This window comes from Mastigoproctus giganteus, chromosome 13 (assembly GCF_048544385.1).
Source record: "Mastigoproctus giganteus isolate SK-2022 chromosome 13, ASM4854438v1, whole genome shotgun sequence".
Classification (NCBI taxonomy): Eukaryota; Metazoa; Arthropoda; class Arachnida; order Uropygi; family Thelyphonidae; genus Mastigoproctus; species Mastigoproctus giganteus.
The window spans coordinates 84,798,964-84,814,232 of NC_143587.1; the positions used below are offsets into that span (position 1 = coordinate 84,798,964).

The 15,269-nt window shown below is 37.4% G+C and overlaps 1 protein-coding gene across 1 annotated transcript in view; it reads left to right on the forward strand.

Annotated features, from left to right (window-relative positions):
• Positions 1 to 15,269, forward strand: part of LOC150076228 (uncharacterized) — a 744,224-nt gene that overhangs the window by 565,685 nt on the left and 163,270 nt on the right. The window contains exons 30-31 of the mRNA XM_090387291.1: positions 8,114 to 8,350; positions 9,881 to 10,039. Of these exons, the coding sequence (XP_090243417.1) occupies positions 8,114 to 8,350; positions 9,881 to 10,039 (396 nt within the window). The remainder of the gene's footprint in view (positions 1 to 8,113; positions 8,351 to 9,880; positions 10,040 to 15,269) is intronic.

The window sequence follows — 15,269 nt, forward strand, 5'->3', positions numbered from 1 at the left end:
AAAAAAAAAAACTTTGTTTTCACCATCTTACTTTCGGGAACCTGCTTTTCAACCACTTCATCTATCATCAGTCATTCTGCATTATTTCCCCTTGACATGAGCACCTGTACGTGTTGAGAGGACCTCCCAGTGATGCTGCTGGGCTTCCAGATTAGCATCACTGGGATCTAACACCCATACCTTGGTTCCAGGGTTACATCTTTGGACTCCGGCGTGTGCAGCCATGCGTCGCAACCTGTGGAATTCGGAAAGGGGGATCCTGGTGGTTGAGGGGGCCCAGCCTTAATACACCACTTTGGCCCCTGCTTCGACAAGACAGGTGGTCCCGGACCGGCCCGACTGGGATCAAACGGCGGGTGGTTCTTACTGCTAGGGTCAACTGCATTTCCAAGGCTTATTGGAAACGTGGGTATGGTGCCTCTAAGCTAACTTGGCGTCCCCTCGTAGGGCTCCGTGGTGGGTGAGGTACTTAGGGCATCAGAAATTTTTATCTTACTCCTATGAGTAATTTAAATCCTTCTTCTTCTGGGGCCCCAATAAGGCCCCTACCTAATCGAGACGAAACCACAGAAAACACCTCTGCAAAAAGAGCCAGAACTGAGGATACACCACCATCTGTGACACCGCTTTTCCTCATTCTCCAGTCCACCGGAGAGCAGGCACTCGGGAAAGTGTCACCCTTTTTCATCCAGAAAGGATTAGAAGGGTTGACAGGATCTCCGAAATCTGTCAAAAGGCTACGTTCTGGAGACATTTTAGTTGAGGCTGCAAGCAAAAACATGCACAGCAACTACTGAAAGCCACACCGTTAGGGGGATTACCCATCATCGTTACTCCCCATAAAACCTTGAATTTCTCACGCAGTGTCATATCAGAGTGGGATCTTCATGTTTCTGAAAAACCAAATAACAAACAATCTATTATTAGGGGATTTAAATGGGCATAATCCACTGTGGGGTAGTTCTGACATCAACAGAAGAGGTCGGATTATCGAGCAATTGCTTGAAAACAATGATCTGGCCCTTCTAAATGTGTGATCTAACACCTTTTTCCACACGGCTACCCGTACATTTACTGCCATTGATCTTTCCATCTGCTCCCCTTCCCTCCGCCTCTGAGTACATGGGAGGTTGAAGAAAACCTTTATGGTAGTGATCACTTACCCGTGTTATCTACCATTTCAAATGGGAGACAATGTCACCAGTCGAGGATACCACGTTGGAAGATCGATCACGCCGACTGGAATGCCTTTCGTCATCTGCCAACGTTCAATACCACTATAGTTGGCCAGGAGCCAATTAATGAGTCAGTAAAACACATCACAGAAAGTATAGTCCAGGCAGCAGCAGTTGCAATTTCAAGGACATCGTCCCGCTTTCCACGTTTTCCAAAACCATGGTGGAATGGAGAATGCACAGCAGCTAGGAAGGCTCAAAACAAAGCATGGGGAATATTTCGTCGTACCTCACCATAGATAATTTAATAGCCTTCAAGCGTGCACATGCCAAAGCACGGTACATTAGACGTCAGAGCCAAAAGGAATCTTGGATCAAATTTTCATCTTCCCTTACACGGGCCACGAATCCCAAAGCCATCTGGGACAAAGTTCGGAAAATGAAGGGCAAATACAACTCACACCCTTCATCAATCCTGGAACATAATGGATGTACAATTGCAGATCCAACTGCAATTGCAAATACTCTCGGGGAGACATTCGCTAAAGTGTCTTCAGAAACATCATACCCCCCCCCAGAGTTCCTCGCACTCAAACAAAGATCAGAAAAACATCACCTGAAGCTGTCCTCTAACAATCCTCTAACACAGTGGGAGCTGAAAGCAGCACTCTCACTAAGGCGAGTGCTGTTGGGCCAGACAACATCCACTGTGAGATGATTAAACACCTTTCATCGGAATCCATGGATCGTTTGCTCTGTCTCTATAATAGAATCTATATTGAAGAGACATTTCCGGACTCGTGGCATATGGCAACCGTCCTTCCCTTTCCGAAACCAGGAAAGGATCCAAAAATACCAAAAAATTATCGTCCTATCACTCTGACGAGCTGCTTGTGCAAGATCCTGGAAAGAATGGTCAATGCTCGTCTTTTGTGGTATTTAGAAGCTAACGACCTCCTTTCAAGGATATAGTGTGGCTTCCGAAGGAACAGGTCAACACTTGACTATTTAATCTGCTTGGAAACATTATACATGATGCTTTCCTGAAATGTGAGCACCAGGTGTCTGTTTTCTTTGATATGGAAAAAGCGTACGACATGGCTTGGAGATATGGAATTTTAAAAGACATATATAACTTTGGTCTTAGAGGACACATTACCCTCTTTATCAAAAACTTCCTTACAGACCAGTCTTTCCAAGTTTGTGTAGGATCCACCCTCTTCTGGCCATTGTGCCAAGAAGAGGGAGTTCCACAAGGATCAGTTTTAAGCGTTACGCTTTTTGCTATCAAAGTTAACTCTATAACTGAACAACTTCCTCCAATCCTAAACTGTGCCCTCTTTGTAGATGACTTTAGCATCTTTTTCCAGTCGTGCAATATGAGGGTCATTGAAAGACAATTGCAGCATGCCATAGACCACGTCAACTCTTGGGCAGTGACTAATGGTTTTAGGTTCTCGCCACAGAAGACTGTCTGCGTACACTTTTGTCACAAATGGAACCTTCACCCTGAACCAGAACTTAAACTCGGACAAGACATCATTCCAGTAGTACCCGAGACAAAATTCTTGGGGCTCATTTTCGACAAGAAGTTGACATTTTTACCTTATATTCGTCAACTGCGGACAAAGTGCACAAGAGGGTTGAATCTCCTACGCTCTATTTCCTCCAATAAATGGGGAGCAGACCACTCCACTTTGCTCAGCCTCTATCATGCACTTGTCCGATCTAAACTAGACTATGGGTCCCAAGGGTATGCATTGGCTAGAAACAGCGTATTTAGATGGCTGGACCCAGTTCAACACCAAGCCATCCATATTGCTACTGGAGCATTTAGAACATCCCCTGTTTAGAGTTTATATGTTGAAGCAACTGAACCACCACTGTCATTTCGACGAAAGCAATTGTCTTTAAAATATACCTTTAAATTAAAATACCTGCCAGACAACTCTACGTGGACATCCGTTTTCAAGCCACACTGGGAAAACCTATATAACACTCATCAGACTGCCAATTGTCCTTTTGGTATCCGTGTCCAAGAGCTGCTCAGAGGGCTTGACATCATGGTAGACAATGTTGCCCAGTCACCAAGGCAACCACTTCCACCCTGGAATGCTCGCTTACCATCATGCAACTTCTCCCTTAAAAATTGGGGTAAGTCCATAACTGCATCTTTTGACCCATCATCTGATGGGTCAAAGTCTGAGTTGTCTGTTGGATCTGCTGCTATCTTTCCAGGTCGTTCTATATCTGGAAAGATTCCCCAAGAATGCAGCATATATACAGCTGAGTTGTATGCTATAGAGTTAGCCTTGGACCACATTAAAACCCATAGGTATCAAAGGTATATGGTGTACACTGACTCTCTAAGTACACTGCAGGCTTTATCGGGTATGAGGTATAATCCTCATCCATTTGTGACCCGGATTCAGCAGACGCTACACTCTCTGTCTGAGTGTTCTTTCGACATTCGTTTCTGCTGGATTCCAAGCCACATTGGGATCGTGGGAAATGAACTGGCAGATGCTGCGGCCAGGTCACCAGAACTCCACAACACTTATTGCCTGTTAGTCCCCTATACAGACTACAGGCAGTTAATACACAACAAATTACTGTCCCAATGGCAACGTTCTTGGCATGAGCAAGTCACAAATAAGCTCTATCAGATAAAGCCTGTAATCCGACATTGGCAGTCTAGTCTGCACTGGAATCGCAGAGAGGAAGTTGTTTTAGCTCGCCTCCGCATAGGACACAGTCATCTTAAACATGCATTTCTGCTGAGGGCAGATGACTCTCCTATGTGTGAGAACTGTGACACCTATTTAAGTATACGTCACATTTTAACCGATTGTCCACGTTTTAGACACGAACGTGATTTTTATTTTACCACTTTTAGTCATCTGGCTGAGCCTTATACACTCAGTCAGTTGTTATCCGACAATGACAATGTGTCTGCTGTTTTTAGTTATTTAAAATCAGTAAACCTTTTTACTCATATTTAAAATTTAAATTGTATTGTTATTTCTTTGTTGATATATTTTTTCCTTTTATACCTTTTATATCTATGTTATATCTCGACGTGGTGGCCTAACTAATTAGGTCACTGAATGTTTTAACTTTTTATATATGACCTGGATTTGGTGCATTATAGCCTTAGTTGCTAATGCGCCAATAAAACCCAAATAAAATCAAATCAAATGAAATCTGCATTATTTTAGCCCAAAATCCCATCTAGAAGAACAATAGGGAATGTCAAACTTATGATAAAACTAATGCTGGACACATATGATGTCTCCTGCCAGGTCCGTCATTATACCATTTTGAATTCTGTGCTCTTTAACAGAAATGCCATTTCATCCAACATAACTTCTTCAACAATCTTCAAGTAATGAAGGTGTCAGTTAGTGAATATGCCGGTTAGTCAATGCTAGTTCTATTTTATTTTTCGAGAAACTTGGGGAAGATGGAGGAGGATTGGTAGTTTGGCTTCTGAAATACTCATTTAAAGTAAGCTTTCATGTGCTCTCAAAAAACATCCAAGAATATAACCACACTTCCTCTTCAGACTGTGATATCAAACAGTCTCTTCAAAGTCATCAGCTTAACTAACGTAACTTCTTCAACTAATGAAAGTTTTAAAGGTGTGAAATTCTGCATATACTTTAACAGGCAATTCCCTATTCTGGAAGAAGTCTGTTAAACATATACTATTATTGGTTTTGCTGTGTATGTATTATTAAAAAAAAACACTTTCAGACAGCACCAGTTAGTTTGGATGGATGGCCACACATAATCCATGGTGCTGTAAGATGCTCAACATTGTTCTAAGAGAATAACAGTAATCATTTAACTACAACCACTAGTTTTAATACTGTATGGTCATTTTTATGCTATATTATTCTAACTTCCTAAATATATTAATCATAATCTGCATAAAATGTGAAATCATTGATAGCCCTAGACCAATAGGAAAGTTAATGCTATTGTTGTGGCAGCCAGTTAAAAGTTGGCAGCATACTCCCTGTCAGAGACTTGGTAATTTGGAATCTCCTCTCTTCGATCTTCTCTGGCTTAAAATCTCTCTACCTCACTGTGCCAAATTCATCTGTTGTCTCTACCGTTCTCCCAACTCCACTAATCACTTGGAGTTCTTTGACTTCCTCTCTTTGCAACTCGACTTTCTCCAGTCCAACTTTCCTAACAGTGAGGAAATTTTCTTTGGTGATTTTAATGTTCACAACTCCAGCTGGCTTCCGTTTTCTAGTCACACTGACCCAGCTGGTCGAGATGCTGAGGCTTTTGCAATTTCTAATGACCTTGCACAGATTGTTCATTTACCTACAAGAATATTGGACAATCCTAACCATACAGCCAACACGCTTGATCTTTTTCTCACAAACAACCCTTCTAAGTACATGGTTGAAGTGAGTGGTCCTTTAGGTACCTCAGATCACAACTTGGTGATTGTCTCTTTTACAATGGAGCCTTTAATTCATGGCTATTCCCAACCTCGTATTGTTTGGCATTACAAGAATGCAAAATGGGATGACCTGTGAGATTTCTTTTCTTCTTTTCCTTATTTGGACTACTGTTTCAAAACTTCTGATGAAAATGTTTGCTCAGATCGTGTCGGTGAAATTATTCTTGTAGCAGTGAAATCCTTTATTCCACACTCCACTCTAAAATCTCGTCCTTTATCTAAACTTTGGTTTTCCAATAAATGTGCGAAGGCTGTTCAAGAGAAGAATGTTGCATATCATAATTGGCTTGTTTCCAATTCTTCAGTTTCATTTTCTGCCTACACCAAAGCTCGCAACAATTGTAAAGCAGTCATTAATCAGTCCAAACTAGATCTTGAACAGGCTAAGAGTAGAAAACTTGCTTCTTGCCCTAATGGTAGCCGAGCATTCTGGTCTCTTGCCAAAGCTTATTGGCCGCAACTTTTGCCCATCTCTGCTCCCACCTCTGTCAAAACCAGGTGGTTCTGTTGTCACTTCAGCTAAGGATAAACCTGACTTGCTAGTGTCCGATTTCTCTTCCAATTCATGTATTAATGATCTTGGTAAAACACCTCCCAGCATTACCAACATGCTCCATTCAATGCCTCCTGTGGTCTTCCATCAAAAGGATGTCAGAAGGATTTTGACAAATCTTGATGTTAAGAAAGCTCCAGTCCCAATTGTATTTCTCCACTTGTTCTCAAAACCTGTGCTCCTGAACTTACTCCTGTTCTTTGCCACCTTTTTTCACTTTCTTATTCCAAAGGTGTTTTTTCTTCTGCTTGGAAATTTGCTCATATCCAGCCAGTTCCTAAAAAGGGTAACAAGTCCCTCCCATCTAATTATCATCCCATTGCAATTACTTCTACTCTTTCTATAGTAATGGAGAAATCAATTAACTGCCAACTCTTAAACTACCTAGAAACCTTCTGTCTGATCAACGATCGCCAGTATGAATTCCATCAGTGTCGATCCACTGTTGATATTTTGGCTTATGTTACCCATTTATGGACAAATTCAAGGGAAAAGTTTGGTGAAACAGAAGCAGTTGCTCTTGACATCTCAAAGGCTTTTGATCATGTTTGGCATAAAGGTCTTCTAAACAAGCTTCCATCTCATGGTTTGCCAGCTGTTTTTCATTTTTCGTTTGTAATTATTTATCCAGTTTTCTCTCTGATCGCTCACTGAGGGTGGTGGCAGATGGCACTCTGTCTTCTAACTTCTCCACTAATGCTAGTGTCCCCCAAGGTTCAGTTCTTTCCCTCACTCTTTTCCTCTTGTATATTAATGATAGTTAATTGTCCAGTGGGGCAAAGACAACTTAGTTGATTTCAATCCTTCTAAAACTCAGTCTTGTCTTATATCTTGCAAAAAGGATTCTTCTACTCCTATGCTTACCTTTGGTGACACTCCGATTTCTAGGCAAAATAATATATCTCTTTTGGGGATTACCCTGACTTCTAATCTCTCTCTTGGCACAGGCACATTACAAATATTTCTTCCTCTGCATCTAAAAAACTTGGTTTTCTCTTTCACTCTCGGCATTACTTGTCTTCCAAACAACCGTTCACTCTGTACAAATCGCAAATTTGCCCTACCGTGGAATATTGTTCCCACAACTGGGGCGGTGCCCCCAAAACTTCTCTCAGAGAGTGGAGACTCTTTAACAGAGGGCGCCTCTGTAGCCAGGTGGGAAGGAGCAGCAGTGCATAGCACACACTTCTTGATTAAACCAGTGTTTGAGCCCGTCACCACCAAATACGGAGGATGTGGAAAGGTCAGGGAATGACCACTGCATATCCCGGAGCAATATGGCCTTAGTTGCTAATGCTCCTAAAAACCAAAAAACAAAATAACAACTTTAGCAGAGCCTCTCCACTCTCTGTCTCATAGACATACTGTTTCTGCTTCATGTCGTTTCTACAGATACTTCCATGGGCACTGTTCTTCTGAATTGGCTTCTATAATTCCCGTTCTTTCTTTCAAAGCAGTCAGAACACGTGCCACCACCACCAGCCAACATCCATTTACTGTCCAACTTTCAAACTCACAGAACCAACTTTTCATCTTCATCGTTTATTCGTTCAACTGCTGTTTTCTGGAACAACCTTCCTTCATACGTATTTCCTGAAAATTTCAGTCTACAGAAGTTCAAATCTAATGTCAACAAATATCTTCTTTTGTCTTCTTCTCAACCTCCATCCCAAGCATGGTACTTAGTACTATAGGTTCTAATACCTCTCGTATTTGGAGTTTTCATTAAAAATATATATATTTTTTTATAACATATTAAAATTCCAATGTGTAACTTGAATAACTTAAAACAATCATGCTATTACTGCTAATATTATTTATTTTGTATTATAAACCATATAATAATTATGTTTTGTGTGTGTGTGTACCTGGTGAATTTTTTTTTTTTCTTCTTATCATTTATAGATTCAACATTTAAGTGCTGAATTGGAAGTAATCAAAAAACATGTTACCGAATATACTTCCCAAATTGAACATCAGAAAGAAATGGAAAAAATATTTAGGAGTGAGGCAACACAACAATGTGAAAGAATAAAAGAACTGGAAACAAGGTTAGAAGAAGCCAAGCAAAGAATACAAGTAATGCAAGAAAAATCAGATATGTATCAAGGAGATTTGTTGCAGTTAAGAAGTACCCATGAGGTTAACATCTATATATATAATTTTTTTTTGTTTGTTTTGTTTTAAGTGATATTATGCAGTTGGTGTTCTGTGCAATTTGCCAGAGATATCCCTTATGCTTTATTTTATCGACTTAATTACAGTATAGTAAATGTTTAGGTATTGTTTTTAATCATGCTTTTGATACAAGCCATCTCCACATGTTTAAATTTAAGTGAAGAAATATTTAGCTGTAAAAATTAGATATGATAAATGGACTGCACTTTTAGATTATTACTCTAATAAAATCCTTATATCTGGAAGCAACAAAAATAAAATTTAAATTATGTATTGATACTGACATCAGATCAGTTGTACAGTTAAAATTAAATCAGTTAAGACTACATCACTCTTTCCTCTCCCCCCTCCCCACAAAATAATTGTTAAACAATCTTACTGCACAGCACGTGCATCATGAACATCCAAGGCTGATTAAGTGAAAGGCGACAGAGTGTAGTAATAATGGGCATTCTTCAGAGTGAACTAATTTAGTTGTTCTCTTTTCTCACATGGCATCTTTGTTTCATAATTAACATATCTATCTTAGTTGTGGCTTAACATGATCAGATATGTACTAAATTAAGAATAAAGGAAGGACATCTGTTGCTCTAGCAGAAGTAAGTCAGGGTTAGAACAGACCAAATCTATAATCATGTTGCATTTAGGTGACTATTCCTCTGTAATTTAATTTGCAGATATATGTCTTGTAAGATATATCTCTGTTGCTTGTATAGATTATTCTCAGTTAACTTTTCTGGGTCTGTGTGTAGTGCATTGAAATATTCCGATGTTTCCAGGATATGAGTCTCTTAAAGAATCTAGGTTTTCAAATCTCAGATTTAGGGAGGGACCATTTTTTTGTCTCTATATCTTGCTCTATGATATGAAAAAAATCTATTGATAGAAGGAACATCTGTGTGACTAGTCAGGAGTTCTACCATCATGTCAACATTTCTTGCTAGACTTTTATGCCTCAAGGGAAGTTATGCTGATGTCACCCTATCTAGCAGATCTGACTATTGTGAATTATTTATTCCCTATGTGATTTTACCAGTGTGGGATCCAGTATTCAATAGTGAGAAACTTGTTTTTCATAGTAGATGGGTGCAGAGGACCAGATCATGGCATAAAGTGGAATGGATACCGATTTATCTTTGAATGTAAAAGAAAAAATTCACTGAGTTTTTTTAATAAACCAACAATGGCAAGCAGCTTTCTTATTTACATAAAAAAGTAATGTTTTTTAAAGTAAAGTTTATATTTAGGAATCATAAAATTCAAACATAATTTAGCCAGATTTTATTATAAATTCAGATATTTCAACGCAAATAACACAAAAGGTCCAGCAAGACAAATATCCTAGAGTGAATTCAAAGTGAAACTAATTAAGAAAATTAATTTCAGTTGATATATATGTAGAAAATTTGTTTTTGTCACTGTATGTTAACTCACTGAACTATTATAAACAAAATTGCATGGAATATATTTTATTTATTATTTATTTTTTTCTAGGATGTGGTTTCTAAGTTACGTGATGTAGAAAAACAGTTACGAGAGAGTATAAGCAGCCAGGCATCTTTAAGTGAAAAGCTAAAAATTACTAATGATGATTTAGCTGAAAGTCGTAATAATGAGCAACAACTTATATCTTCCTTAGAAAACATAAATGAGGTAAGAAGATTATTTACTGATTCTGAATATATTTATAGAATTTGCTAAACAAGTGTTGCACAAAACAAAGTACTTACTTGCTACAGTTTACTTCTAACAAACAATGAAAAGTTCCTTAGCATAAAATCATTTCAGTTTCCCTTTACATCCTTAAAAAAACAAAATATCCACTGATTAAACCTCCTAAAAATAAATGAATGAATTTTTGCTGCCTGTATAGCCTACAGAATTTGACATAGTAGTGACTGTGTATTGTTTTTTGTACTATCTGAAAAAATGCTGCCACTTAAAGCTTTTTTAATTTATTTAATTTTTACCTTAACATGTACCATCATCATCAATCTGAATTTGTGATACCGTATGCGTATAGGTTACTGTGAAACACTGTCAGTCTTTCATAATTTTCGTGTTAGATTTTTAGGGCTAGCTAAAGTCAGTTCCCATTCCTCCAATCCTTGCCTGATGACATATTTCTTCCTCTTGGTCTGCGTATAGGCCTATTCATTTTTGCTTCAAATACCTTTTTAATTAACCTTCCTCCTGCCCTTTCTACATGCACACCTTCCATCTTAAGTCTGCTTCATTTACCTTTGATGGGATATAATTAATTTTTTCTTATTGCCTCACTATAATTCCCATGCAACTAATAGGTAGAAGCAGTGGTCTTGCCACTGCTTCCATCAGTTAGTTCCATTTATTTTTCTTGAAATTCTTATTTTTGAGGATTCAATTTTTTTTTTTTTTTTTTTATCAATTCCTTATTTTGTACTCAGCTTGCAAATCCCTAGGATTAAATATGCTATAAACAAAATGAGAATTAAAATGAGCTGTTATAAAAGCTCTTGTCTGTTAACTGATTTCTGTGTTGTTCCAGATGACTATAACTGGCTTTCTACACTTCTTGCTTTACTTATTCAGTTAATTTTCATATCTAATCTTCCAACTTCATTAAAAGCTGTTTTGAGATATATCTTTGCTTTACTTATTGCTTTACTTATTCAGTTAATTTTCATATCTAATCTTCCAACTTCATTAAAAGCTGTTTTGAGATATATAAAATTACTAACTTGTTCCAATATTTAGTTATTTAGTTTACACTCTAAATTTTCCTTGTCTCCCCCAAACTTACCTAATTTTTGTTGTGATGTAGCTAATTTTTCCTCCATAGATTGTCAACAACTCAAATCTAGTTTATTCAGAGATCTTGAAGTTCCTGCATACTAATATTTAACAGCACAGTGTCATTACTGTGCCATTAAATGTTAGTATGCATGAACATACCATAATGATGAAATCTGTGACATCACTTTTTTGTCAATTCTGGAATTTGCACCAACATGACATCTCTGAGGTTACCTGACAATCATCAACATCCAAATATGCTATACCCAGGGCCAGATTTATGCATAAGCTAGACAAGCTATAGCTTAAGGCCTCACATTACAAGGGGCCTCCGCGTCAGTATAGAAAAAATAATAAAAATTGAAAATTATTGTTGATAAATAAACTTTTTGCTTTTCTGCTTTTACTTGTCATAAAATAAACAATTTATTGAAATATACTTATGGTTGTTTTTACAATGTGCGCCTATTTTTGGAATCAATAAATTACAAATATGACAACAGTAAGCATCAAATCGGAGATAGTTTTCTTACTTATAGGGGACAGTGAGGCAAAACTGGGTAGCTAATCTTTTGTCAGACAGTTTGCTTTCAGCGTTGTATGTTAATATGTATATGTTAACTTGTTAAAGTGAGCAAGATTTTAAAAATAGTTTAAAAATAATACACATATTATTACAACAATATTATTTAATGAAATACAGGCAACACCTTTATAACACGGTACTTTTACAACACAGTTTCGCTCTAAAATGATTGATAAATTCTGGCAATCCTTGCACAACACAGTACTTATATAACACGGTTTCACTCTAACATGGTTAGAGAAATTCGGTAAAACTTGCATAACAGGGTATTTTTGAGCTTTTGCATGGGGGAAACCCTGCTGTTATGTTGGATGTGATTTTTCAACATTTCCACTCTTTTTGAATCGCTGCTGCTGTTGACTTGCTAGTCAAAAAATATATTGAGAAATCGCTGTATTTTATTTTGTTGGGAAATCTCCATGTTACATTCTGTGCTATTGAACTTGTGGAAAAATCTAGATTTCAAAGTTTTATTACTATTAGATAGCACACCAGACCATCCAAAAGATTTAAGTCATCCAAACATTGAAGTTATGTTCCTACCACCACAGATGTACTAGGTTAATACAACTTCTTTCATTCAGCCATTAGATCAAGGCATTATATCCACCTTTAAAATTTATTACATCAGAAAATCATTACAATGGATTTTGGAAAAAATTGATTCCGAATCTATTCATGTAGTGGAGGCATGGAAACATTTCTCAATTGTGGACTTTATCAGAATCATAGCTTTATCGCTGAAAGAAGTAAAACCGTCAACGTTAAATGTGTGTGGAAAAATGTATGGCCAGAGTCAGTTCATTCAGGAAATATGGTCAAATCGGCAGAAAACAGAATCGGTGCGATAGTAGAACTTGCTGCATTGGTAGGAGGGGAAGGTTTTGATATGACTACTGAAGCCCTCGTGGGTAGCACAGTTGATAGAATCGCCCTTCTCCCAACACCGGGTGGAAAAGACCCGATTTCGAATCCTGTTGATGACAGGAGGCTTGGTTAGTCGGACTCAGGTGAAGGTACCATGGTTTTTCCTCCTGGAATCTCGGGTTTTTTATCCAGCAAAACAGAAAATAGACCTCAGGACACATGCAATTTATAGACAATATACACAGAGTAACATGGCCTTAGTTGCCTATGCTCCTAAAAGAATAAACAAAGATCTGATTACTTAAGACGTTCAAGAATTACTGGTAGAAAAAGAGACTGCTGGTGAAGCAGATTTGGTGGAAATGGCATTGGAGATAAACCAAATCAATTCAGAGTCTCATAGCGCAGATGAAAATTCTAAACTTCCAAATTTTACACCAAAAAGCATGCGGGAAGGCATAAAGTTAGCCGAGCAATTAGAATCTTATTTTTTGAATGAAAGGAGCCCAAAGTTGAAAAGGGTGCTTCAAAAATGCTTAGTTCCATACGATGAAATTCACAAAGATTTATCAAGCAAAAGCAAACAAAACCAGATTACTGATTTTTTTTAAAAAGAATAGAAGATACACAAAATATAGAATGGTGTATTTTTAGTTTTTTTAACGAAATATGTATTTTTTGTTAGCTTTTGAAATGTAACCTCCCCTTTTTTGTACTTTTTCTTAGTCCCGTATAACACGGTTTCACACAACACGACATTTTATAGGAACCGTGCTATATGAGGGTTACCTGTAATATCTTTATTTAATTGTGAGGTGAGTTAGAAACATATTTTATGTAACATAATTTACAGATAAAAATACTCTGTCAACAATAATAAAATAATCAATTTAATAATCTAAATAAATAATTAACATGCATAATGTCATTTTCAATATTGTAATAAAAGTAGGAGTGAATAATTATTATTTAGTCAAATTTAAAAATTTTCGTTTTTACATATTTTTACTTAGCTGAAATAAATTATGCTTAGGATTAAAAATGAAGAGGAGTTTTGCAAGCGGGTATCAAAAGAGAAAAACTAAGAAGTTATTACAGGCTCTTTTATCTAGTTTACCCAAAGTTGACACTTATTTTAAAGTAACACAAATAAACGAAGGTTCATCTATTGAGGATCGACCTGATGTATCAATACTAACTGTTCCTATGGATGTTTCTAGTGCGATTACATCAAATCCTGATATTGCACACTATAAAACCGAAACTATTCCTGTAGATATTTTTAAGGCAACTACTCTGATCCTGAAATTTCAGACTACGATACAGAAAAGAATCAACAAAACATCTATACAAAAAACAATGATGTGGGTCTATGGAGTACTTCAACTAAGGATGATATGCTCATTTTGGGTTCAAAAAGGACCTGCTGACTGTCAACACTGGAAGGATTCATTTGAAAAATCAAAACAGATACAGGTCGACCATCACTAATCCGGCAGCGTTGGGACCTGTGGGGTGCCAGATTAGTGAGTTTGCTGGATCACCAGTGGTTATTTTGTCTCATACATTTTACCCAACACCTCCTTCTACCTTTAACATGTTGACTGCCAAGCTAGTTTAAGAAACAAATTCCCCAGGGGCCAAAAATATTTAGGAAATAATTCGATTAGTAATTCTAAAATAAATATTGTAATGTCAGTGTTGTTTTTTCACTTACGATATTAAAAAAAAAGTCTTTTTTTATGTCGCATATATGTGGCCACATAGTTACTTTATTTCTTGAGAAGCCGTGTCGGCCACATACGTGTGACACTATTACGGCATACATATGAAGGTCATTTGTGATTGGTTTATTGCACGCATGGTGAGCGCTGCAATAAAACTAATTACGATAAAATAAACTCTCAAACATCGCAATAAGTTTGTCAGTATTATTAGAGATTTTGTGAAAACAAGTTCGTTAGCGCGCTATATTATCCATTGTGTTGTGTTTTTCCGCAAGTTTGTATAGGTGTGTTGTAAAAAAAAAAAAAACTAAAAAGGAATGGCTAAAAGAAAATTACTAAGATAAGAGGAACTGAGAGAAATTGCTGGCATTTACAATTAAGCAGAGTTAAACTTCTTACAGACACACCGCTGTCTGTCGAGTTTATTCAGAAATTCAACTTTATCTGTTATGGACAATGTACGGTGTTTGCGCTTTACACCACGAGAGGCACTTCCTTTATGCATTGGAACCATGGCTGGGGCTAAATGTGAGCAGGTTATAATAATAAATGCAGAAAAACAAGTGTGAATGGCTTGCCAGTGTTTACGAGTTCGCGCCAACAACTGATGCTGCAACCAACACCACCAAAACAGTAGCGGCAGGTCGGTGCACCGACCCAGGAAATTTGAAATTACATTCACGGAAATTATGTCCGAATTAGCGGTGAAACTGTATTACCAGTGGCTGGATTAGTGATGGTTGACCTGTGTTTAAAAATCAAGTAAGGTGTTGCTCCCAGGGATTCTTTCACTCCACAAAAATTAATAGTGAAAAGTACACTCGACAGTGGCTAGTATATTCTCCATCCACTTAATGTGTCTGCTGTTTTGTATGCAAGCTTTTTTCAAATTTAAGTTGCGCTTTAGCCAATGATGGCTTTAAGGATT